The sequence below is a fragment of the Tetrao urogallus genome (genome assembly GCF_951394365.1).
Source record: "Tetrao urogallus genome assembly, chromosome: 5".
In the NCBI taxonomy this organism is placed as follows: domain Eukaryota; kingdom Metazoa; phylum Chordata; class Aves; order Galliformes; family Phasianidae; genus Tetrao; species Tetrao urogallus.
The window spans coordinates 50,494,652-50,521,858 of record NC_136818.1 but is presented as its reverse complement, the minus strand read 5'-3'; the positions used below and the strand labels follow the sequence as shown (position 1 = coordinate 50,521,858).

Here is a 27,207-nt window from a genome sequence, read left to right as displayed (position 1 = left end):
CACGTGATGGCTGAAACGTGAGAAGCCTCCACAGCTCTCCCTCACAAATCTGAAGAAAACCCAAAATACGATCTGGATTCTCCTATTCTCAGGGGATGTTTTGTACTCAAAAACAAGGTGTGTAGAAAAGCTCTGGTGACACCTAGCAGGTGGCGGGTGCTAGGCTTTTCCATAGCTGCACTGCAGTAAGCACACAAGTCATGATTTCATCTGAGAAACAAGCGTTTCACACGCCCCGGCAGCGGTCTAGATAGAAAATACACCACCATTTTCTCAGAACACCACCTCGCTGCCAGCAGACACGGCCTCCTCCGCACACTTCCTTCCTTCCTGGCGGTGCAGACGCAATACCGCAGCTCCACAGCAGCAGCACAGGCACACTTGAGGAAGGGGGCGGGCGAGGACACCCCCCAGACCCGGCTCTCCCTCAGGGCTCCCTTTGAGCTCCGCTCCCCACGACCACAAAACGTTCCGCCCGCTCAGCAATAAACGCAACCCCTATCCCTACCACTTCCACACCACGCACGCCTCCCAGCCTCCCCCCTGCGCCCACGGGCGCCCGGCGCATGCGCAGACGCACGGGCGCGTCCCATTGGCCGGCCGGTCACGCACGCTGAGCGGGTGCTCGTTCGAGCCTAGGGGTCGCGGCCGCCGCGCACGCGCGCTCGGCACCCGCCGGCTCGACTGCGAGGAGCAGGCGCAATGCCCCCTCCCGGCAAGCTGGCCAGCCGCCGCGCATGCGCAGTCGAGACCGTTTCGGGAACGTTCTGTGCCGCCCGTCTCGCTCCAGCCTTCCTCTGCAAGGGAAATCCTGTCAGGGTACGGGCCGCCCGCAGCCCCGCTCCTCCCCGCCCCGGCGCCCGGGCCTTCCCTCGTTACCGCATCCTGCTGCAGCCCTCGCCCTGCTTCTCACGGCCCGGCCCCTCGCCGACAGCCCGGCCCCCAGCCGTCGGGCCGCGACCTCCCCTTTGCCCCCGTGTCTTTTTTTAATCCCTCCTCTCGGCTTGGCGGCTTCCCGCCGAGCGGCCCGAGCCGGCCCAGCCTCAAGCGTCCTCTGTGGAGCGGCGACCATGGGCCCTGTGCCGCAGGGGGAGCTCTGCGCCCCGCTGGGCTCGGCGGCCGCTGCTGGTGCTCGGGCCGCCGCGGGGTCGGCCCCGCCGAGGTTCGCGCGGGGCAGGTGGTCGTCCAGCTCGCTGAGGGCCGGCCTCGCCTCTTGCAGATGCTCGGAGCTTCCAGTCGAGATGAGTTCTGGCTGTGGGAGCGCGAGGGCTGAGCGGACTGCTCTGGGTCTGCCTGGAACATCTTCACCTTTGCAGCGCTGCTGCGAGAGTTAGAAACCCGCCGCCTCTCCTCTCTGGTTCTTTTGGTCTCCTGGAGAGGAGAGGTGAGTTGTTGTCTTTCCCTCTTGTACAGTTGCGGTGGAGAACATAGAGTAGCTTGCAAGCAGCAGAACTTTTTCAGGATGGCTTCCAGCCGCGGCTGACTACTTCATTTACTTTATCTTGAGTCAGCCCTGTGAAAATGCCCATTGATGGAGAAAGAGATAGGCACCGTGTTAACTGCGCGGTTCTCTCTCCTTTGCTGCAGTGCGCACTTTCACCGCTGTCTCCTGCTCTGCCTGCTCCTGCTTTCAGCATGGTAAAGAAGAACACTATCCCCGAGGGGTAAGTATCCCTCACACTAAGCGAGAGGCAGGAGCGGGCACAGCCCTGTCCATAGAGAAGGGGCATTCACTGCCCCAGGTGCTTCTTTGCCATGTACTGCCAGGTAAGCTAGGTATCTTTTCCAAGACAGGAACAACACAGCTTGTCATCCCCCAGGTGAGTATGATGCTCCAGCCCATCTGAACGTTCTCCTTCATCAGACAAATGCAGTCCCTTCTTCCTAACTTACTCACCTCCAGATGCATACTTACCTGGGTAAATGGGAGAGTAGCCCATCCTGACTGCTCAGAGTAAGGGAAGAGTAGATAAGATGAGAGCAGCTGGTTGCGTGCACACGATCAAAGAACACACAGGTCCAGAAACACGTTATCCTCTGTCTCTTGTTTTTTGTTTTTACGATAGGATGACAAAAAATGTTCTATCAGTGAAAATAAAAAAAAAAAAAAAACAACACAAAATAATGTATTATTCTACTTGCTTTCTGATGGCTTTAGTGGGAGTGCATATAGGCACCACTGAATATTCTCATTTAAAACAAATGTGGTCCCACTATTGAGCTCTTAAAAAAAAAAAAAAAAAAAAAATTGAAGGAAGTCCAACTTTAAAAGCTTAAGCTATGTTTTACTGCTGATGTTTGAACAAATTTTGTGATAGGAGGGTGTGGTGAGACATACGAGCGTGTTGTAACAGGACAGTAACTTGGAATTCATATGATATTTTGGGAAAGGTGGACATTATCTAGAGGAACCTTATTGAGAACGTTCTTAGGAGGAACAATGACATACAAAAAGTGTTTTCTTGCAAAACATGCTGGTCTAAAGCAGTGAATAGAAACAAACAATAAGCAAACTTTTAGAATTAGCTTCTAGAAACTGATTATTTCAATAGCAGACATACTCAGAGATTAAAAATAGAATAAAATTTTAGAAAATTCTATGCATGCATTTATTTGTTTGAAAGTTTCTGTTAAAATTCAGTTAGAACTTTAACACAAAAAGTTATCCTGAAAAGTGGGTTAGGCTTGCAAGCAATAATAAAGGGAGCCTGTAAGAATAACTCCTGCTTGTTTTTTTCATACTTAAAAATTATTACTAAAATGTTGTGAATGTGTCAGTTACTCATTTTTCCCTTCTTTTCCCATGGCATTTGAGCTTGAGGTGCTTTTAGGTTACGTGTGTTTCTTCTGTAAATATGGAAGAAACAGTGGCCTGTGCTTCTGGCCTCTCTGATTAGGAACTAACACCTGTGTATCTTTCACAGAGAGGAGAACATCTGCTGTAGAGTAATTGCTTTTAAAGATAGTGTTATCATGTGACAAAGCTCATGATACCAAAGTGTTCCCAGCTTTTGGAAGAAGTAAGATTGAGGTACACTGCAACATGAAGACAGTATTTAACTATGGAAATAAAATCTCTATTGTATCACTGTGAACATAACACTAAATTTTTTTGTTTGGTAACGATAGCGCAGGAGAAGCCTGGTAGTAGATAAGTTGACAGCCAGTGTTTTTTTTAGGTTGTCTTTGTTACTGCCTCCATTTTTTATGCAGTTCTTAACAGTTTCAATCCACTTTCTGCCAATTAAAGCAGTATGATAAATTTGAAGGCTCAGTTAGGCTTTAGCTAGAGATGGTACAAATAAAAAAAATAGTGTATTTTTAAAAATTGGTCAGCTAATTACTGTCACTTTACAATACTATGTCTGCAGCATAACTAAAGTTGACTGTATGTAAGGGTTGTATTACAGCACCGTGCAATGTTGCTGGAATCAGAACTGTGAGTGTGCCAGCACCTGAAGAAGTATTAATAGCTGATGTTGCCACTGGGTCTGCAGTACGTCTCATTTCTTGTTCTTGCATACCTGTTGCTTTCCCTTAGTCCTGAATGCTTGATGTTGCACTTTTTGCACAGCCTTTGCTCCAGCAAAGAGGAGAGAAAGTAGCCTGGAAGTACAATTTTCCGTATTCCTTCATAGCAAAAGTCATTTCTCCCTTTTCCCAGTAAAGTCTTGGAGCAAAACTAAGATGTGCAGTATCCATTGCAGCCTCAAAGCCTATAAAATAGTGCTGTGGAGGTGATTTCGTAACAAAATGAGATTTAATATAAGAGAGGGACTCAAGTGTCCTACTCTGCTGCACTTTCCCCCAGGGTCTGAAAGGTACTGTTGTTTGGTAGTTGTATGTTACAGTGTTTTACTGGGAGTCAGCCAGTAGGATGTGTTCAAGCTATCTAGTGAGCTTTCATAAAGTGCTGTGATGGTTTACAGGGTTACACATGTGGTGCATCAGCATCCCAAGTCCTACTGTGGGTATAATTTCATCAATTCAGATTCTGCTTTGAATAGCATCTGCCAAAATATAACCTTATTTTACGTTTCCCCTAGAGTCTAGAAAAAGTAATAATCCAAGGAGTGGAGTATTTTCATTAAAAAGACAAAATTGAGTGATTTCTACCTATGTGTTGTGAACGTACTTTTAACAAGATGCATGAAGTTTGTTTTAAGAAAGCAAATCAATCTGTTACTGCACATCTAAGATTTTTAGACAAAAAATAAGGCCATAAAACAATGCTTTCCATTTAAACAAAAATGGATAAGTGTAATAACATATCTTAATGTAAACCAGATATAAAGCCGCTTATAGTTGAGCTAACTACAGTCTGTAGTAGCAATAATAATTGTACTTATTTAACTGGAAGTCATGAAGGAGTCACAGAGATTTCAGAGGGAAGGGGGAATTATGTTTAATTGGAGTTTAACACTTTTCAACTGAGATGTGATTCTCTTATTTGGAATGGCTGGTAAAATTCTGCCTGTGTTCTGAGACTGTTGATGATGGTTGGGAAGTGACGAAGACAAAAAATGATAGAGAAGTGGGAAAGGAAAAGAATTAAGCAATTCATTAATTTTTGTTTCGTTACATTTCAGATCTTACTCTGCATGTATTCCATGGATTGTTTACTTATTTGAAAACTTGTAGAAATAAAGCCGTAATTAAAAACATGTTGTGTGTGTACAATATGTCACTTTGTATTTGAGTGCTGCTCTCTCTTCGGTACTTTTCTATTCAAACAAATAAATTTGGGGTTGTGGTTTTGTATAGAGACCAGAAAAAAATCACCATGTTGGGTTGATTAAAAAAAAAACCTCTCAGCTGTTTTGATGCAAACTTAAAACAGAATTTGATTTGCAGTTCTTTTACACACATGAGGTTCTGAAGGGTGTTTGACCTGGCTACTCATTTTATGAAAAGTCCAGAAATAGCACATATTGTCAGGTAACAGTTTGCCTTAGAGTATAATGACTTCCTGCCTGCATTTTGACAGCTGTTGTGTTTCATGCAGAAGTTCTAATTTTCTTCCTGGTCAGTCTGTCTTTATTTGATTGTTGTTTGGATTATTAAGCTGCAATGATTTACTGAATTTACAATTCCATTTTAGACTCTCATCACAATGTCTTTCTAATGTGACTGTTCCATGGCCAGAGCTGTCCCCACTGTAGTGTAAATACCTGAATGTTTCTAATGCCTAGCAGCACACATTGTCTATGTCTCAGGCAGATACCACTGGCTCTTTGTGGAAACTTCCTACTATCTTCTCAGCTACTTTATGTCCCGTTCAGTGTTTTTCACTCAAACCTTTTAATCATTGCTACAGGAATGATGATGGTGTTGAGTCTTGTAAATAGGATTTTTAAGATATTTTTTTTTTTTTTAGCATTTCTTGCTGATTTCTAGTGACTTGGAATTTACATTGGTTGCGGTAGATTTCCACTTATACAGTTTTCCAAGATAAAGCTGGTTAAAGGCAACTTGAGTTTCTAACCTATGGCATCCAGCTGTCTCCCTGCATGAGCTGGTTGGTCTTCTGTGGTTGGGATACTTTACTTCTGCCTTCCTTCGAAATGTTTCTAAATGCGTATGTGCAATTATGGCCTTTGGCTGCCTGATGAATGAATCCCACTGTTGTAAAGCATGTTGTATGTTTTATTGGTATTCGTACTAGTTTCTCTATTCCCAGAAGCAGCCCATTTTCTGATTCTGCCTGTAAGTTTGAGAGCAAAAATTTTTAATTTCCTGAGTTATTAAAAATAGCCAGAGGCTGGAGTTGGTGTTAAGCCTTGATTTTCTCATTATTTTAACAGTAGGTAAGATCAAATGTACATCTAATAATGGTTCACAGCATTTAGCTTCTTTTTAAGATGATCATAGAATCACAGTGGTTTATGATGTGAACAAGGTAAAATTAAACTATGCACAGGGTTGATTAAACTTCTTTTTGGTACAGTTGATTTTTTTAACTGACCACATCTTGCAGTCTGGACACTTATGTTGTGGGTTTTGTTAGGTTGGGTATTTTCTGTATGCTTATACTGCTTGCGATCTTAATTCCTATTGAATTTATCTATCTTAAACTAGGAGGCATGTTGCATAGAACGTGTCCCTAGTCATGAATGTATTCTTATACTGGCATCTCTGAAATGTGCTACACAAAAACTTTCTTCAGCACTGTGTAAAATCAGTGAATGCCATTTCTTTGTGGATTTGGAATTACTAAGACTTTGATTGTTAACATAAGTCTTCATGTTACTAAAGTGATTTTTGCTTAATTTTTCTACTGTCAAATATTCTTTGGTTTTGAGAGTACCAAGAGAAAGAGCAGTGAAAAATATTGCCCTGAAAAAGAAGAATACTACAAAGTGAATGTATTTGCAAAATCTAAAAGTTTTATACTTCTAAATGAAAATAAACTTAACATTTTGTTGTCGTCTAAATAACTTAAGTGAGGATGTAACACTGTATCTAAGAATGTTTGATTCAGCCAAGTTAAAAATTGATTCAGCCATTGAAAACTTTCTGGTGACCATAATGTAAGAACTGGGTTTTTTTTTTACCTGTTGTACTTTGTTCTTCTACTTTACTCTATGTTGGTGCTCCATTTGTTGGTGAGGGAACAGAGTTTTCTGGAAGCTGAAAAAGAAAGGAAGGAGAAAGACTGTTTTGGAACATAGCGTCAATACGGCGAAACGACTGTAACAGCTGCAGATTTGGGGGCATAATTCTAATGTATGATACAGCAGTCATGCACATAATCTGTAAAAAATATTTTATCATAGTGCTTTATGGAGAATAAATATTCATTTTATTATGACTCCTGCTTTTAGGCTTGCAAACAATAGGAGTGTGTTTATTTAAGTTGTGTAGTGTGCTAAATAAGCTTCCTTCTCCATCAGTCCTGTGGTAACACTGTTCATGTTCTCCTAGCATCTTTTAGGCAGCTCCCTGTTTCATTTATCCCAGAAGAATGCTAAGCTATTAATTGTGTTCAAATATGTAGTATCATAACAAAATGAATTTTTATGATTTTAAAATAATGTTAGTGTTGGTGAAACAGGATACTAATGGAAGATAATTTTTTAGAAAGCTGATTTTACATACATACAAGGATCTAATTGGACATCTTTTTCAAACTTTTGTGCGTATCTATTGCAACTGCTTGCTTATGTGACCAAGAAATTTAGGAACTATTGATTGTGCTTTTTGGAAATCTTAAAGCTTTATGCTAGTAGGTGCCCATTGTAGGCAGGAAAAGGTAACTGTTGTGTCTTTATGCTTGAAGTTTTAAATAACTATTACATTAAATCTACTGCTAAATGTGACAGCAGAGTTGCTTGATATTTGTAAGATATTTCATATAGTTTGAAGTAACTGCTATTACAGTTTTAAAGAAAAGGGCTTTTTATGTGCTTTGTTTTACAGAAGTTTTAATCCAAAGAGGACATATGTTATTTTAGAAGTTTTACTTAGAGCTATTTGTGTCTTTTGTTGACATCTGTTATTTAAAAATATTTTAAAATAAATATTTATTTCATTACAGATGGAGGAGTTTGACACCGGTTGGGCAGCCTATACCAGGAACTAGATTTATTGCGTTCAAAGTACCTTTAAAAGGGGTATGTATAAACAGTAACTACACATTGTCTTTACTAAATACAGTACAAAAATAATGAAAAATAGCATTAATATTCACAAAAACTTCAAAAAAGATTTATGGGCAAATATTTTGTTTAAATAATCAATCCAGTTATCTACCAGTGGCTTCATTTACACAATTATCTGTATTTTTTTCACTCTTCTGATGTATTTAGTGTTAGTCTTTTTATTTTCTGTAAATAAGACAATCTCTAACCAGTCAGTAAAGTCATTTAATCACTAATTTGGTGGCCTAAATTCAACATCTTATTTAACATCCTTTCATGACTGTTCGAAGAAAAGTCTGATTATTGCCATGGGAGGGGGTTGTGATATGAATAGCAGTCTAGGCAGTATAAACCAAAATACCATTTTTCAAAGATGAAGCACTTATTAAAATACACTTACACTGCAGTACTTTTAAAATTAGAGATTTAGATTACTGGTAAGCTTCAGTGATATGGAGAAACACAGTATTCATAGATTTATTCTATTTTTGTGTTAGTAACTCCATTAGATACTTAATAACATGGAATAGAGCCTTAATCCATTAAATACACTAAGCTAGATCTCTAAATTTTTTTGTGCCAGAACAAAATGTGGAGACTTCAGTTCTTTGATGGGTTGAGGTACATGGTTGCAAATTTGCCTTTCTGTATAAATCAACACAAATGCTGTATAAATTAATTCATGCAAGTTCTTACTTCAGATACACAGGAAAGAAAAGTTTCTGAGCTCTTTTAATATTCGATGGCTAGACATAACCATAGCAGTTAAAAGTAAGTAAGTCTTAACTGTTGTCTACTGATTGCACTCTAGTATTCATGTAGTAATTTTTTTTTTTTTTTCTTCTGGCATATTAGAGCCCATTACATTTTCAGTCACCATTCACTTTACTTCTGTTAGACTGAAGTGGAGTGCTTGCAGGATTTACTTCCTTAGCTGCTTTCCCAGCTTCAGTATGATGCTTTGGTTGCTTTGACACCAAAGGTCTTAGTTGGTCATACTTGCTCTGCATAATTGTAAAGAACGATATAGTAGCCATGTGCCTTTCTACTAAGACTGCCAGAGGGTAGATCTACTTATCAGTAGAAGACAGATTCAGTAGATCTGTAATTAGCTTCTCTACTGTTGGGGTGGGAGAGAGATTTTTTGTATTATCAGCTCCTGTAATTCCACTTGATCCAGCACCATTTTTTTCACAAACACACTGCTCTGGACAGGATTTTTGCACTCCATATATTTCTAGTTTCCCATCTGTAGTGGAAGTGCAGAGTCACAGCCTGAAGCAGCGATTGAGCACCTGGTGGGAAGGCAGGGCCAACCCAGAGGAGCTCAGGTGCTTGCAGTGTACCTAAGTGACTGGAAGGGGTGGAGCCAAGATCCACCCCTTGCCAGACCTCACTTAAGGGTTGGCAGTGGAGATGAAGGTATCTCTTGCCAGAGATCCCTGCCTGTTTGAGGCCTTCCAAAGGTAAATAGCCTTTTTCCTTCATTTCTGCATCTGAGTCTGCTGCATTTGAGCTTGTTCCCATTTGCTGTAGCCCAAGACTTTGCCACCCTGCCGTCATCGTCCCATTGTAGCATTACACTGTCACTCCAGATTTCAGAGGAAGATACTTGGTTGTTAGTTTACCTTTCCCCTGCAGTTCTCTGATAGCCTGGAAGGAGCTCCACCAGAGATCATAAAAAGGGCAGGTAAACTCAGCAGGATTTGTCAAGTACTTCAGAAAATCTCAAATAGCTTTTCATAACACAGTTAACTGGTCACGCGATGAAGCAAAATGTTTATAGATGTCTTACTTTTTAGGATGTATTTTCACTTGATTTTAAGTGCGAGTTCACATAGCAAAAAAAAAAAACAAAACTTTTTACAAGTTCTGCCACAGACTTCTGCAGGTTAGTAGTTTTCACCTCAAAGTTCATGAATTCAGTTTCAGATTTTATTAAAAAATAGTTCTGAGTAGTTGAGAGATGATTGTGACTAGTCTTTGTTAGGTTTGCACTTAGACGACCTCCACAGTTTTTCAGCAGTACACCAACATTTGAAATACTCAGGAATGAATACTTCTATGCACTTTCAGCCCTACTGTTTCAGTGCAAGCTTTCTAATCATATACCAGCTTTGATAGATAGGAGTTTTCTGCTGTTCATTCTTAAATTAGAATTCCTCTCTCTGTTTCCAGACTCAACTCAAAGTGCTAGCATCTTAGATAAGAATCTGTACAGTCAAAAGATAGAATAGTTACCCTATAGCATCTGTGGTTCTGAGAGGTGTGTGGTCTGTGGCTGCCTTCCTTTCCATTAGTTCTGAGTCCAGTCTACTTGAATTTCTTATTAACAAAGGAACTGAGAGGTGGTTGAGGCTGCTGCATCTGTTCTGCCACTCTTTATTGGTGGTGACAGAGCCAAAAGGCTCTCACAGTGGACAGCTCCCTATTCAGAGAAAATCCAGATTTGTGCACGAGGCATTTTCATACCTAGAGCGGAGAACACATGTCAGAAACCACAGGCTACAATAGGGTGAGTAAACAATTTTCGCGCTGTGTCTGTCAAATGAAATTAATTAATACAATTAATTAATTAATGATTATCATTATCCACCAACATGCCACTGTATTTTAGACTTATTTAACATTTCCCAGTGCTAGATGACACACAAGTACTTTCTGACAAGAGTTGAACCAGGGATAAAAATGCCTGCGTAACATTTGTGGGGAGAGGGTTAAAGCCTTGAGAGTAAGTGAACTCTGGCATCACAACTTCTGATGTTTTATGTGAAATATGCTGTTAATGTTGTGCTATTGTGCAGGACAAAAGAAATTCTGGGGGAGGGATTGCAGTGTTTTGAGCTTCCTTGTTTAGTTAGTTACTTAATCAGTATGTATATAAAATTATATGCTGCATTTTGCAAGGTTTTTGTCCATTAAATTAGTGCTTTTTTGTTAATGTTGTGTAAGTGAAAGTTCCTCCATGTTTTCTTGCCTATTCATGGGAACGGAAACAAATTTTTATTTTGTTTTTTTATCTGTATAAAACGTAGATATGCTCTTGATACTGCAAACATTCCATTTTGAAAACTGCCCTTTGCCTATTTAAATAAACTGAATATAGCAAATGTCTTATTAGAACTCAAAAAGCAAATGATCCTTTTCCATTGTTATTGTAGGCAATTAACCAGAGGCTTACCCCAACCCAGAAATTTACACCAAAAGACTTAATTGCTGCAATGAAAGCCCTAAATGTGGAGCTCGGATTAATTATCGATTTAACATACACCACACGATACTATGAAGTTAAGGTACTTGTAAGAGTCATAGCAAATTTTGTAATAGTTACTGCCATCATTGTTTTGAAGTATTTTTGCATTTACTCGCCTTGAGTTGGAATAGACGAGTTGAGCCATCTAGACTTACTTCGTGTCTCTAATAGAAACGGAATGCTTTGTGACAGGAAGAAGCTCCTCCTACCTGCTAGTTACATCGGTGACTCATTTGTGCTATGGCAGCTCAGAGTAATGGATGAAGACTTCAGTGCTAGGCACTGTAGAAAAGAGATTGGAGGCATCTCCAGTGGAATCCACTGAAAAAAGGATACATCTTGAAATTGCTTCCTTCATGATAGATTTGTTACTAGTTGACCAGCTCGTAGAATTTTAATTGCCTTCTATTGAAAAGGAGAATAGGTAGCCATGTTATAACTGAATGTTGATCTTCAAATGTGCATTGGCTTGGTACACTAAGGGGACAGATGTGTGAATATGACTGCAGGTAGATTCAGCAGGGTAGACATTCCTAATAATTGTTAAATGTGTTGGAATGGAATTAAAATAATCTGCTCTTTTTAATTAATTCGTGTGCCATCTTATTTTTAGGGATAGGTAGATGTAAAGACCTTATCTGATAGAAGAGTTTCTGTACAACAGAAATGTAAATATTGGTTTCTGAGAATGTCTCTTTGTGAAGTCATGTCATGATTGTTTTCAGTTTCTATGCAGCATTGAAACTACTGTTTTGCATTGCTGATATTTTAGATACAGCTTAGGGTTTTCACTAATGCAAGATTCCAGTAATTTTTACCATGTTTTTGTTCATGTTTCTAGGATTTACCTAGAAGTGTGCAGTATAAGAAACTTTATACTGTTGGACTCGAAGTTCCTGATAATGCTACTATTCTACAATTCAAGAAATGGGTCCGAAAATTCCTATGGGAAAATGCAAGAAATGGTAAATATCAGCATCGTATGCTGTAAAAGGCTAAAAAATAATAATACTTTGGTGCTAGCTGCATCATTTATTAATTACAATAGATGCCTTATGGTATCTGGGACTCCAGATGTCTGAAAGCACTCCACAGCATTTTCCAATTTACTATTATGTGGTAGTAAACGTAATATACCTTATGTCTTGTATTTGTAACATACCTTTCTCAAAAGTAACAATTCACTTCTTAATAGTATTATACCTGTATCTGTCATGTGGCAAAGCAACTCCAAGTGAGAAAAACTTGCTTATGAATTTCTGGTAATTATTTCTGGTAATTTACAGACCACTGCTGAGCAATAGATTTTTTTTTTTTTTTTTTTTTTTTTTTTTTTTTTTTTTTTTTAACTATAATTGCAAATATTTTTGTACTCCTTGATCCCAGTGTAGTTAGGCTTCTTTATTATACTTCTCTAATTGTGCTGGGGAAGTCTCTATCCAGTGCATGTTGAATGCCCCCATCTGAACTCCACCTTTTTCACAAGGTTTAAATCGGTTACCTCCATCTAGCTGACAAAGAGAATACTCAATAGAATCTGGCTCAGATTTTTCCCCATAAACTGAGTGTCACAGCTGCTGCTTCTCTGTGGATGTTGAAAATAGTACAGGGTTTCTCTGATGGCACTGGGCACTGATATGCAATCTAATGAAGCCCATTTAGTCACACGCAGCAATTTTCTGAATTGTTGCCATCATGTCCTAGCAGTTTTTAAAAATCATTTTGCAGATGTGGTGTCAATATTTCCACAGTGTGGATCTGCTGCTGGTTTTTGTGTTTTTGCACTAGCAAAATTATGTAATTATGTAAATTCAGAGGTGTGTGAGCTTTCAGTTTTTATGTTAACTTATGCATTGTAACATGCCCTCAGTTTCAGATTTCCATGGTAACTAATCATGATTCTACTTACAAATAACTTTTAAAGTTTGTTCTTTTACTGTTTGGGACACCAACCTAGAATAAACTTACACGATAGCATGACTGTCCTATGGCAAACAGTGATAGTGGATCTCATTAAAAAATTTATCAAAGTCCGTTTTAGAGACCTTCTGTCAGTACTTTGTCCCTGCCTGAACTTTGTGCTTCTGACGTTTGAAGTTTGTCTTCTAAATCTAGATTTAAACTCTTAACCAGTTAATATTCTTATACCAAATTTTGCTCTTACGTATTATTTATTCTCACTAAATAGGCCCTTTTTTGTGACAAGCACAGTGGACCTTTAAATATGTATTTTAATTTGTTGGGTTTTTTTCTGTTGTGTATTGGTGTGTGAAATAGTCTGGATGAGGTTTTTATCAGTGCCTTGCATGACCACATTGCTGTTTCCCTTATTGGAAATACCTCAGTTGAAACAGCCTAATAGTAGTAACTCATTCTTTTAGCCTACAGCTGATTAGTATAATCTTTTCAGAAAATATGTTTTCTTTTGACATAACTGATTCCCATCAGAGTGCTTGTCTGTGTCTGTGAACCTGAATACTTCATCTCTATGATTTGTCCCAGTAATCACCTGAATTTTCAGTCCAGTTAAATTAATTCTTCTTGTAATGCATTTCATACTCCTAGATACTAAGGATATTATGCATTTTTTTTCTTCTTTTTGTAAGTTTTAAAAGAATTTGAACATTAACTTATTTAGTGTTACATTTGCTAGTTGGCCAAGGTTGCTTTCAAAACCGTATTTTACTCTTTCCTATTACTGCAGTTCTGACTGGAGGCTGGCAGCTTTCTCTGATATCATTCCTTTTTCATATGTTCTTTAGAGTTAATCGCAGTCTTCACAGGTCTGGAAATAATGAGTTAACTGCTGCTAGAGATCTGGCATGAAGAAGACAAAGTCTGGATAATATGTTATTTTACAAGCATGACAATCATTCTGTAAACAACAACGACTTAATAAAAAGTTCAGCACTTTTTTTTTTGTCTTAAGCTAATTTCAAGTAATTTCATTTTCTGAACTACTAAAGCCTGTGTTTATCTTTTTTGATAGAAAAACTCATTGGTGTCCACTGTACTAATGGAATTAATAGAACTGGCTACCTTATATGTAGGTAAGGGTTGAAAAAAAAGTATCAGTATTTACAAAAGATATAGTGACTTTATATTAGTCTATAATCCCTTTGGGACAGCAGAGTAATCAAGTTTTTTTTTAGATATCTTATAGACGTTGAAGGCTGGGATCCAGAGGCAGCAATCCAAGGTATGTTACAAGCTTTGAACTCAGACAAATGTTGGGTTGTAATTCACATTTAACTATAATTGTATTCACAAATGCTACAGTTCTGCTGTAGTGTGCTGTTCTGCTGTTGCGTGTTGTTACCTCCTGTGGTAGTCTCCAGAGAAGATTTTCTGCTGATTTTCTTTCAAATGAGGTTTGAGCATTAGCAAACTGAATGACAGGAAGTTTCAGCTCTTTAATTCTTTTTTCTTTGGCTTTTGCTTTGAAGAATTTTTCAGTGATAGGTTGCTACCACTACTAGTTTCAGTTTTAAAAGAATAAAATTGCTTCAACAATTACAGCTTGCTGTGGCATTTGTATTAATGCGATTTTTTTTTTTAGTATTTCATGGTGAATAGAAAGCTGCTATTTCATCTTCTTGTGACTCAGTTTATGCACATGTCATTGGACATGTTCTTCTTTTTCTTTAGCTTTTGGTGATGCTAGGGGTCATTGCATGGATGGTCTTGTATACCTCACAGATCTCAGAACACAACCAATGAGAAGGTAAGCAAAAGCTTTTAGTTGCGCAGTTAAGATTTTTCCAGGATGTATTTTTAGAAGTTCAGTTACATTTGTAAGCCAAAATTGTCCCTCTTAAACACTTTGTAAACAGCTCCATAAATTCTGCAAGACTTCTGATGTGAATAACATAAAAAGTACCTTTGTTTATATTTTGAATTTATATGGCTTTGATGAATACGACTGGGCATTGGTGCGCTTGTATCATACTATCCCAACTATACTGAGTCTGTGCTCTCTTATAAATTGAGAAGAGCTACTGCTAAGATTTCATTATAAGCTCTGTGCTCTGCCTGCTGTTGATGGTGTGGTGGAACTAGATTATTTAAAAACAAACAAAACAAAACAAAAACAAAACAAAAAAACCAACCCATAACAACAAAAACCAGTTGTAGTGGAGAAAGTAAGGTGGAAGATTGTTCCCGAAGCTCCTGCCTTTAGTATTTAAATTCCTGACGCATATGGAATCTTTTGTCTTTATCGTATTACCGGTACACTTTATCCGGTACACCCCAGAGCACCTAAGAATAATTAACATTTACATCTCAGTACATTATTTGTACAATTACAACTTGTAGCATCGCATTGATTTTAAAATAATATCTGACAGATTTTGCTCCTTTTAGTTTAGTGCCCTTTGTTCTTGTTTTACTGTGTTAATTGCTGGTGTGACTGAGTGTGATTAAGAAAGTTAGTTCTGTGCTGAATTTTTTGAAGTATGGTACTTGTCTCATATTTTTGATGTTGTTGCAAATATATGAAGTTTAGGCTTTCTCTACAGCCCTTCCTCAACTAAATTCACAAGATTGAAATTTGCTATGAAAATCTTGAATGTCTGTAAGTTTAACTTACTATTTTTAAGAAAATCACTAATTCTCAACTGAAGAATCTTTGTGATTCTTTTTTCCTCTCTCAGTATGTTTGGGAGAAAAGGAAGCTTATGAGAGATGTTTTTATTCTTTACAGTAACCTTGGAATGGATGTATGGGATTCAGATGAAGATATTGTTCCCCCACCAAATGCAGCAGAAGGACCTGTGGAACAATTCCCTAATGAAGATTTTCAGGGGTAATAAGTTGAAACCTGGAATGAAAAGCCAAAAACCCCATAGTGCAAAAGATGGTTTTTCCTTAGTGTGTGTGAGCTGTTTTTATAGTAGCAATCCACTACAATGTTACAAGAGGATCAGCTGATTTTAACAATTAGAGATGTGGTGTTTTGAAACACTGAAAGCACTGAAATATTCTAAGTTAGAAGAGATTTTGTTTTCATGTAGCTTACTCATGCAAAGTATATTTACAGAATTAGAAAAAGTAATGAGAAGATAAAGGGAAGATAGGGAATATGTGCTATTAGGAATTGGTGAGCAGCTCTTTTGGGAAAATGTTAGAGTTTTACTATGCCTACTGGTCTTTGTTATTCTACAGCAGTCTGCATTTTATTTTTAATTAATTTCATATCTCTGGTTTTGCCCTATGGAATTATAGTTGACTGTTTGTCATATCTTCTAATTTGACATTGTCTGAAAGTTTTATAATTTTGCTTAGAGTTTAGATTCTTAGTAACTCTGATACATACATGTTTTGCTTGCAATGTGTTTCATATCAATTCTTGGATTAAAAAAAGCTTACTTTCATTAATAACTTGTACTTATAAGTACAGATGTTCTATTTAAGAAAAAAATTCTTTACAGGTCTGGGAAAAGATTAAGAGTTTATGATGACAACTCTCATAATAATTTGCAAGGACAAACACAACTGAGAGATTTTGATTTCATTAATAAGGGACCTGGACGAAGACGAAGACCATTTAATGACCATCAGACTCAGGATGACTTGCGAGCACCAATGCAGATGAGAAATTGGGACTACAATAGGGGACCAGGGCAGAGGCAAAGACCATTTCCTGATCACCAGTTTTATGATGATTACCAAGAAGACACACAGCTGAAAAACTTCAGTAACAAGGGACCTGGACAACAGCTGAGACCTTTTTATGGATGCCAGTTTCGTGGTGATTTACAGACAGAGAGACTATCAAGGAACTTTGAATTTAACAAAGGCCATGGGCAAAGGCAGAGATCTTTTCCTGACTGTCCATCCCACAGTGATTCACAGGAAGATATGAAGTCAAAGGATTTTGATTTTGGTAGCAGGGGCCGTGGCCAGAGGCAAAGGCTGTTCCACAATCACCCATCTCGTGATCAATTTCAGACTCCAGTGCAGTCAGAAGAGTCAGATTGTGTCAAAAAAGGTCCTGGCCAAAGACTGAGACCATTCCATGACTATCAGTCACAGCCCCAGATGCAACTGGAAGATTTTGAATTTGTTAACAGGGGCCGTGGGCAGAGATCGAGACCTTTCCATGATCACCAACCTCACAATGCTCACAATGACTTACAAACAGAGGAGCAGCTCAAAGATTATGATAATAAAGGTCCTGGGCAAAGGCGCAGACCTTTTCACGACCATCAGCCTTATGATGACTTACAGGAGCAGCCTCAGTTAAAAGACTTGGATTATGTTAATAGAGGGCAAGGACAAAAAAGGTCAAGACCCTTCCGTGATCATCCTGTTCAAGACGACCTGCCACATGAATGGTGTTCAGACAGGTACAATTGAAAGCACTGCAGTTTGAAATAGTCTTAGTTGATACTTTTCAAAAGCCTACAGTAGTTTGCATTACTCTTCATATATGATTATTTTGATTATCCTTTAACAGTAAGACCAGAACTAGCAGCACTTCTAAATTAAATTTTAAACTCTTTTAAATACATTTATTTGAAACAGTCATCTGTTTAAAATCACACACGAATGATCAGTTAGTTAACAATCAACTTTTTATTTTGAAGTCTCTATTTGACTTAAGTTTCAGTGCTGTAAATTTGAAGGCACCTTACCTAAACTACAAGATTGTGCTTCCTTAAAGCTCATGTTTCACCTTTTCTGGATTCAGCTTGAAACAAAACTTTGTCAAATTTAAACAGCACTCCTCAAGACAAAAGATATAAATTTTTATTTATATTCTCATCTAAACTGAGATAACAGTAATGTTAAAGGAAGTTTGACATTCCCTGTTTCATGAATTAATCATTTGTAGAAATCCTTTTGCTTCTGACTGCATTGTGTTGCTCCTTTTTTGCTGTATTCTTCCAAAAGCATATATCGCTTAGTAAAATGGATTTAGTAGTCAAGTTTCTTGCAAATATATTTCAAAATATTTATTTGATCTTTCAGAACATAGTTCAGATAATTGCTGGGCTAGTAAAACTTGATTTAATCTTTTTCATTGTACAGGTGAAACCAGGCAGTGTATCAGCACTATGAGGGTACTATTTTGACGTGTTAAACTAATAGGATTAAGATATTTCCAATAAAACTTCATTTGAAGAAATGTTAATAGCTATTAAATTATTTGAAGTAATTTTAACTGATGTTTTTCAAAAGCCTACAGTAGTTTGTACTCCTCTTAACATGATTATTTTGATTATCTTCAGAAATCAACCTTTTTCTTCCCATGAAAATGTATTAGAACCTCAGTTCTCCTCATCTCCTTCACTTCACAGAGATTATGGATCTGATAAGGATGACTTCAACAGAAGCTACAGGTAAATACCAGGTTTTATGTTGTTTTCTGATTTATACTGTTACTCTTTCAGTATCCAACTGCTGATAGTATGTTTAACTCTTAGCTGATGTCTAACAACGAGCTGATGAGAAAGTACAAAGAAGAGTGAGGCAGACTCTTTTTCATGGTGTGCAGTGATAGGATAAGGGGCAACAGACTCTTATTAGACCATCAAAAATTCTGTAGCCTATATGGAAAAAGGCTGTTTCTTTGAGGATACAGAAATGCACTGCCTAGAGCAGCTGTGGAATTGCCATCCTTTGAAATACCTTGAGCTCAGCTGGACCTCTGTGCAACCTCATATGGCAAGAAAGAGTTTGAGCAGGGGACTGGACTAGACATTACTAGACATCCCTTCCAATAATATTCATCTATGGTTTAGTGAAGGCAAAGATTAAAAATTACAAAGATTGTTCTCAATCAGCTTTATACACCATTTATTTTACGAAGTACTGTACCAAAGAGAATCCATAACAAAAATTAAATATGATATTTTGTAGATTCTTCTGTTGCAGAAGAATACAAAAATATTTTGCAAGATAAATACACAGTGTAATGTTGCTTGAGACTGTGTAACAGACAGCTGCTGTTAAGTATTTTTCACACAATGAAAATGTGTTCAGGAACAAAAATGGACCCTAAGAAACCTTCAGTAAATAGGCAATTTTAATTAGAAACAGCAGCTGAAACACAAAGCATTTTCTAGTTCATTTACCTACTAAATTAAAAAAAAAAAATTCTAACATCTAGTAGAGAAATTTTAATTAGAGAGGATAAAAACAAAAGTAGAAATCTGATTCTTGTTCTTTCAGGGCTAGGCAGTTTTAATTTCAATGACTTCACTGTTCATGTTTATTCTTCCTACAGTAATCGAGGAAGTTGTCCTGAAGACAATAGGAGAGTGCATCCTTCAGATGAATTTAGCAGAGGAAAAAGCAGATTTGCACCATATTCTTCATGTACAATGCATCCATCCTCATCTGTACACCAGGAAGATAGTTCATTAGACTGTGAAATAAAAACTTTTGAAGCTGAAACTACTAGAGAAATGGAACAAGGCAAAAGATTACCAGTTGTAACAGTTGATTACAATTATGGTCTGCCATTAGATTATGGACCTGAAGAGGAGGAGAGAACACCTTATGATGTACCTCCAAGAGACTATTACAGCTGGAACTGAATTAAAGAAAGGCACTGTTTCCTCAGCTTAAGCTTGCATCAATCAGTTTTACTTTATGTGGGCCAGGGTTCTTTGGTTGGTTTTGGTTTTTTTTACATGTTAGGGAAATGCAAACTCCAGTAGTAGAGAACTGATCTCTATTGTAAGATTTGTTTCTACTTCTATATTTATTAGGGTATTTGTTAAGTGTAGTTGGAGACAAGGTCTTGGTATACATGGGATGAAAGTAGTCATTCCTCTTAGCAAAATTGAAGCCATGTACTCTAAACTATACAACTTTCTGAGTGATAATTGTCTTTTGTTTTACATTTATTTATAATGTATGTAATAGTAAGATGCTAAAGTCATAACAAAATATTGCACTGTCAGATAAACTACCATTAAGGTTATAGAAAAAGCACTATGAAATGAATGAAATAAATTTATGTCAAATTCATCTTTTAATAATAGCAGCTTGTTATTATTGCTAACAGTTATTGCTAACAATCTCTGCAGCATTGCAGTTTAATTCCAGTTTTTCTGTATCATCAACAGAACTGACCTAGGTGTGCAATTTTGTGCTGCTGAGAACTTGGAGGTGACTTGGAGTTTTGACAGTGCAAATGTCAAACTGGTTTTTCAGCAACCTGAATATTCTATGCTGTGTTGGTTTTTTTCCTAATTCCCTCAATTATAAATGCTTCAGAATGGCTCAGTGCAGATGAATTTCACAATTTTTTTAGTAACACATCCAAACGAGGCAGCTCACATTTATTAGCAGATTGCCTTTCTCAGATGTCCAAGATTGCTTCTACTTATGTTCTTACAATTCCGTGTTTGTCAGTCAAGTGTGTCTAATTCTTCAGTTTTTGTTCTACTGACTTTTTCTACAGCACAGCAAGGTAATCAGAATGGAAAACTAACTTCTTCAGGTAAGTTGCTTTTAGAGTGGTGTGTTGCAACAGTCTCTTCTGAATTGACACTTCACCTGGGCCTCAAGATAGTAGTGTAACAGAAAGTAACAAAAATGATGCCAGCTGCAGATGTACAGCTGCAGCTCAAGTCCTACAGTTCAGAAACTGCTTTAAAGCAATACAGCTGTAAAGCAAAGCAAGAGCATATAAATCTACACTAGAACTCTGCAGAGTGTGTTCATGGCAAGAACTCCATAGACCTGTTTTGCCTTTTGACTAGCAGCATAAAACAGACTTCTGAATTCAAGGGTCTATGACTACTATATAAGGAATAGATTTTGGAAGTTTAGAACAGCTGGCAACTCTTCTGATTTTTAACACGTGCAAAAAGTTCTAAAAGGATTCTGTGCATATAAACTCAAAGTGCAAATATTTCATTGCCTGTGCAACTGGTAGAGCAACTTTGGCTTTGTTCATTATACGAAGTAAATCATTCCCTCATTTTTACAGCAGCTAGCCAATAGTATTTCCCATTAAATCTGGCTTTGTGAGCCTCATTCATATGCGCTCAGGAATGAAGGTGTCTGAATGTAATGTGATTTTGGGACTAAACGTTAAGAAAAAGGAACGTTTCTTCATTTATTCTTTTAAAATGAAGAGTAAAATGAAAGTCTTTGTCTGTGCTTCTTTATTTAGGGGAAAGGAAGGTCTGAAACTTGGGCTACCATATATCCAGATTCTTAAAATAATAATGCCAACCGAAAAAAAAAAAAATCTTCATGATGCTCTCCATGAGAGAATTAAGATTTATGAAATGGTATTACAAGTATTTGTTCTCTTCTTACACTATGTATGCAGTATTCATAAAGTGAACAAAGAGCAAATATTTGCTCTTTATGTTTTTTAATTTGAAGTACATCTTTAGGATTGAAATGACCCTACAGTAAATCCTTTCTTACTTCAGTCCAGAGGTGCTGTATGGCTGAAGAGCTGGTCAGTGCAAAGTTTCATACGATGAGAGATGGGGCAACTCCCTCAGGATTTAGGATGGATGATGGCCTTTAGTAGTCCTTGGTCAGCTCCTGCAGGACTGTTTGAGAGTTTCTGTTTGGGACTGGTCCCTGAAATGCGTCTTACCTCCTGAAGTATGCTAGGAATTGTTAGAGGAGAGTGTCAGTGGCACAGACTGAAACCTTCCATGAGTTTGTTAGCATGGAATATTCCATTGCCAGGGAATGTACTGTGATTAGCAGGCATCCTCAGGAACGGAGAATGGCTCTTAGTGCTGTAACCCCTGCAGCTAATTGTGAGCAATCCAAACACAGCACCCATTGCAAGCTACATCGAATGTGCATGTTCTGTGTGCAGGGTGCTGCAATGCAGAAAGCCTCCCAGCTCACCACGTAGCAGTTGGTAGTAGCCAGTGACCTCCTACTGGCTACCTTCAGTCAAAACTTAGTGGCTTGGCAGGAGTACAGCTGATGCTCAGTTCTATGAAAATGATGTGCTATGTCCTCTAAATCTTGAAAATATATGTGTAAATGTATCTGAAGTGGCTCTACACGGAGCCAGCTCCATGACACACGCGCTGCCTCCATAGCCCCTAACAGCAGGGCCCAGGCTGCCTAAAACAGCTGGAAATGCAACCACAGCACTGACAGTAAAGATTATCTGTTAAAATAAACTGTGAATATTAATAATTTGATGGAATGGCCTTCTTCAGATTAAGAGCCATTGGTGCATGAGGCTTAAAAATGTAACCCATAATAATATTCCTCTTCAGTACAATAATGCATGATCCCATTTAGGATTTACAACATTTTTTTGGCTGCTTTATGTAGCAAGTAAAAGAAAATTGTTTATAAACTCACCTTTTTTTCTCTAGACTGTAGTTGGTATAAGGAGTTAGTATTTTATCTCTAAAATGATTTAGTTATAAATACTGCAAAAACCTGTAGTTCTGTAATTCTATGGTGATGCTTGATATTTTTCACTCCAGTCATTTTCCCTAGAGACAAATAATGAGGACTTTCTTGAAGAGTTGGCAGGAGTATACTATGGGATGTTTTGTAGAAGACGACATGCAGGATCCTGAGCAACTTACCTCTGAAATCAGGGAGCATCTTCTAAGTAGGTATAGTTTGAGTATTGATGTAAAGATATACTGGCATTTTTGCATCCCTGGTGTACTACTTAACAATTGTGCTCGTCACTCACAGCACAATGGAAGTTTGCTGTAGCTTGAACAGGGCTCTGATAAGGCAGGCTAATGATAATGAACAGGTGATGTTTGTGCCACACACATTTGCAAATGATTGTTGCCAGTACCCAACTATGAGCTGTCAGCCTATGGTGATTCCCCCAAGTGGGTGGAAATTGAGATTTATGCTGAGTACTCGTGTTCACATTGACAAATATAATGGAATCAATGATGGCTGCAGCACCCTTTCAAGACCAATCATAAAGACTGCAATGGATTTAAGATGTTCCCTATGCCACCACTGAAAGTTAGCATGTTAGGAGGATAAAGCACTCCAGAGTCCAGTGTTATAAGTGCAGTCACACAGTGCAGCTTCTGCTGTCTGACAAAATAAATACCACTTTCATAACTATGCTGGATTCCTCTTTTCAAGCAAAATTAATAGATATGACGTTTCCAAAAATGGCTTTGTGATGACTATATGGAAATAGCCAAGGGTGGTTTTATAAATATTTTTTTAGAACTTAGGACAAGGCTTTCCCTCCCTATTGTTCTTGACAGAATTTGGCAGAGCTAAACCCATATAAAATGTTACTGAAAATTATCTCACGTTCCTCAGCTGAGTCATTACTGCATATTAGTCTCTGTAGTATTCAATTACTAATTGATCCACATGGTGGAAAATGGAATTAAATAGAATGCTTTTTGTTCTTTTTAGCTGAATATTGTATTTCAGTGGCACTGACTAAAATAAGTTTCCTTCTCTTATATCTTTCATAGTTCTACAAAAATATCATGAAACCTTGTTGACCTCATTTATGGATTTTTCCCAGTGAACCTAGAAATACCTCTGTAATATGGCATAGCAATAAAGAGCAGGACTTCTATGGAGAATGTTGTTTTCCTATGGCATCAAGTGTGAAATCTTAAAGAAAGATAGAAGTTGTAAGAGTTTCATTGTATGTAACTATTAAACTCTGAGTTCATACAAAAATTCCTTTTGTTACTGCCCTGAAGTGAATATTTAATTGGCAGCTGATTTTCATCAGGCAGTGAAGCATACAGGTGAATAAAAAAAGAAATTGCTTTCGTGTTATTACCAACTACTGGTATGTGATTCCTCTCTAGGCTGATTCATATTTGCTTCAGCTGTCAATGGAGTGTTCCTTCCTGTTCCAGTGGCTAGCAAGCACCAAACCCACAGATCTTTCTTTTCAGCTCCAGTCACCAGAGAAGCAGGTGAGGAAGTAACCTTGCTGTAGACTACAATATTGCCCTTTTTTCTTGAGGTGAAAAGGCAACGGGGAGGGGAAAGGGAGGGCTGAAAATAACCGAGAAGAGAAAAATGATCACAGGAGTGAAAAGGAAAATGTCAGGAGGTGGAGAGTTACCAGCGTGAGAGAAGAAATGTGCAAAAGATGTACATGTAAAAAGCTGGCCAAAGATTACTGGGTATAAAAAGCAGACACAGGTTAGAGAAAGAATTCCTACTAATTTCTTACCTGGGTCTTCCAGCAGTGTGAGCACTGTGCTTGTGTAAGCTACCAAACACATACAGCAGCATTCAGGCCTCTAATCCTTCCACAAAATCACGTGGCAGATAAAACTAATTAAGGCTTTCCTTTAAGCTTTAAATATCTAGGTGTAGTATAATAGCCTGAAGATACACCCTCCAGAATCCAATGAGAATTTCAGACAATCAAATATGAAACTATGCCACAAATCTGTTTCACACATTGAAAACAATCCCATCATTTGAGGAATTTGAGAATCCAATCCAACTTACATATTACAAGTGCATAGCTGACTTCTTGCACGCTCCCAGTATCAAAATGCATCATAAATTTACTGTAATTGTGCCCACTGCATTAAACTTACAGTTATGAATTAGAGTAACACAGAAATTTGAAGCAGCAGCTTCATCAAAGACAGGAAGTAAGCCAGTGCACTCACGCTTAGAAGCAAGAGTCGTTTTCTTCCTTTGTAAGCAATGTTCAAGCCTGAATGTTCCACAAAGGAAGATGAAAGGGCCCCCAAAATAAATATACTTAAAAGCTGACACAGACGACAATGACTTTCATGCAGTTCCTCAAAACAACCTCTTTTAACGTAAATACAGAGATTTTTTCACTTTGAAAGTTGTACTGCCAAGCTAAAGCCTATAAAACAAAATTAACTCCTTAAGGAGAAGATAACAGGCTACAAGCTAATGTTGATAACTGTTAATCCCACCTCAAGTGGAGTGTTTCTACATCATGCTGAACTTTTTAATAGCAGTGGTGAGTTCTGATTTTCAATAGTTATATCATAAATCTTTAATAGGCCTAAAATACATTCTGAGAAGAAGCGTTTGCAAATTAAAAATATTGTTTTCTGTCATTCAGTACAGTAAAGATGTATTCACCCAACCCATTTTTCAATCTAATATAAGCTCAGTAATTGTAGCAGAACTTGTAATAATGGCCACAGATAAGCCTTCTTTTCTATCTTTATAAAGCAACAGCTTTGGAAAGAGCTAGACTGGGTGTGAAACCTCTGTTCCTGTTCAGTCAGCATTACAGCGTGTTTCTACATCCGTACATCCCTGATGACAGCACTGCTTTTCTATTTATGTTGTTTGTACTCAGTTTGTGCACACTGGTATTACATGCTTTTTGTTTTTCGTTTTCAGGCTGCACAGGATAATGTCCCTCTTGCCTTATCTAATGGGAAAAAAAAGAGAAAATTTGACTACTGGGATTAGATTAATAAGATGAAAAAAACTTGCAACTACACAAGCTTATACAATGGAAAAATGTAATAAAAAGTCTCTTTCTAGTGTTCTTTCTACTCCATGTTATGTTTTTCCCCAGGCTTATGTATACCTGCAGATCTATAGAAAGAGTTTGACCATATTATTTCCATTTCTCTTTGACTCTATGGCTCTCATTTTTATTTGATGCCTTTTTTCAATAAATCCCACAAAACAAACCAACAGATATTTGGGAGGAGCTTTCTGGATATGAATCATTTATATATATGTATGTGTGTGTATTATAAGCGTATACATACACTTATTTATATAAATTGAGCTCACAGCTCTCCTAAATATCTATGTGAATTACTATTGTTAACAAACCCTGAAATATTTCAAAGTTCATAAGCCATGTTTAGTGAATGTACATATAGTTCAGTCACTTTCTTGACAGAGGAGGTGCTATAGCTACTGCTAACACTGCTTAGACAGAGGTAAAAACAGGGAGGATTTAAATGCAAACATAAAACTTCTGGAAAACTTTGGCTTTTGGGGAAAAAAAGAAAAACAACTGTATGAAATGGTTATATTATCTCCTAAGAGTCATGCAACAGGAGCAACAGGAACAAGAAGCTATCCAAAATGTTAAATGCTTGTTTAAAACAGGAGCACAGATATCAGCTAGACTAAAATGAGGACTTTTCACTTCACAGATATGGAGTGTGTAAATGTATGTTAATTCATTGGATTTCATAGTGTAAATGTGGTGACGTTTGGAACCTTTTGGATGTTTGGTTTTAACTAAATGATTGATTTTAACGCTGTTTAATTTCAAGAAACTGGAATGCCTCAAACATTTTTCACAAAAGCTGTGTGTGGCAATGTCCTAATTTGTAATACTGGTCAGGATGTCCCTCAGATATCATTTCATGGATATCTCTGAGGCACCTTTTGGACTGCAGGAGCTATTGATCAGTATTCAGTCTCTGAATGCAGACCAATGCTCTGATATGAAGCCTTTACTCATGGTGAAGACTTCAAAGGAAGGCTGTGTGCATATTGCTACTTTCTGAGGAGGTTTTGAAGAAGGCCATGCAACAAATCCTATACTAGCTTCTATTCAGACAATATTTACGAGAGACTATAAAAATCAAATTGAAAGTCACTGAAATACATGCAAACAATTATGAAATTTGTACAGGAGGGACCTGTTGGAGTGCATCCAGAGGAAAGCCACAAATATGATCCAAGGAATGGAACACCTCCCCTGTGAGGACAGGCTGAGAGAGCTGAGGCTGTTCAGCCTGGAGAAGAGAAGGCTCCAGGAGACCTGAGAGCAGCCTTCCAGTATCTAAGGGGCTGCTGTAGGAAAGAAAGGCACAGACTCTTTAGCAGGATCTGCTGTTACAGGACAAGGGGAAATGGTTTCAAACTAAAAGAAAGGAGATACAATCAAAGGTAAGGAAGAAGTTTTTTACAGCAAGAATGGCGAGGCACCAGCACGGGTTGTCCAGAGAGGTGGTGGGTGCCCCATCCCTGGACACACCCAAGGTCAGGCTGGAGGGGGCTCTGAGCACCTGATGGAGCTGTAGATGTCCCTGTTCATTGCAACAAAAGTTCACAAGTGGACACAGTTGGCTGGAGAAGGAACACACAAACTAAAAATAATTGAGATCAATGCAAGAAATGGTGACCAAAACACACCAACCAACTACAAATTAATAAGTTTTATCTAATTTAGGAAGAGGTTTCAGAGAGTATACTGGCACACAGCAGATCTACAGAGGAGAAATAATCTTAATATACACAAAAAGAAACAGGAGAGAATGTGTAGCAACTTCTTGAGAAAAAATGGGGAAAAATAAAATGTGCAAAAAGAATTCACATAAAGAATGGATAAAGAAGAATTGGTTTTCATAGTGTAGGATATAGATTGAACTA

General features: G+C 37.9%; 1 protein-coding gene across 1 annotated transcript in view; it reads left to right on the top strand.

The window, feature by feature from the left end:
- Positions 1 to 1,521: 1,521 nt before the first annotated feature.
- The window catches only part of BTAF1 (B-TFIID TATA-box binding protein associated factor 1), a gene marked incomplete at both ends in the record, with an annotated part of 69,734 nt that continues 44,048 nt past the window's right edge, over positions 1,522 to 27,207 (top strand). Inside the window, 10 exons of the mRNA XM_079535919.1 lie at positions 1,522 to 1,664; positions 7,538 to 7,613; positions 10,802 to 10,933; positions 11,735 to 11,858; positions 14,542 to 14,617; positions 15,599 to 15,700; positions 16,326 to 17,243; positions 18,129 to 18,239; positions 19,127 to 19,406; positions 20,263 to 20,350. Of these exons, the coding sequence (XP_079392045.1) occupies positions 1,522 to 1,664; positions 7,538 to 7,613; positions 10,802 to 10,933; positions 11,735 to 11,858; positions 14,542 to 14,617; positions 15,599 to 15,700; positions 16,326 to 17,243; positions 18,129 to 18,239; positions 19,127 to 19,406; positions 20,263 to 20,350 (2,050 nt within the window). The remainder of the gene's footprint in view (positions 1,665 to 7,537; positions 7,614 to 10,801; positions 10,934 to 11,734; positions 11,859 to 14,541; positions 14,618 to 15,598; positions 15,701 to 16,325; positions 17,244 to 18,128; positions 18,240 to 19,126; positions 19,407 to 20,262; positions 20,351 to 27,207) is intronic.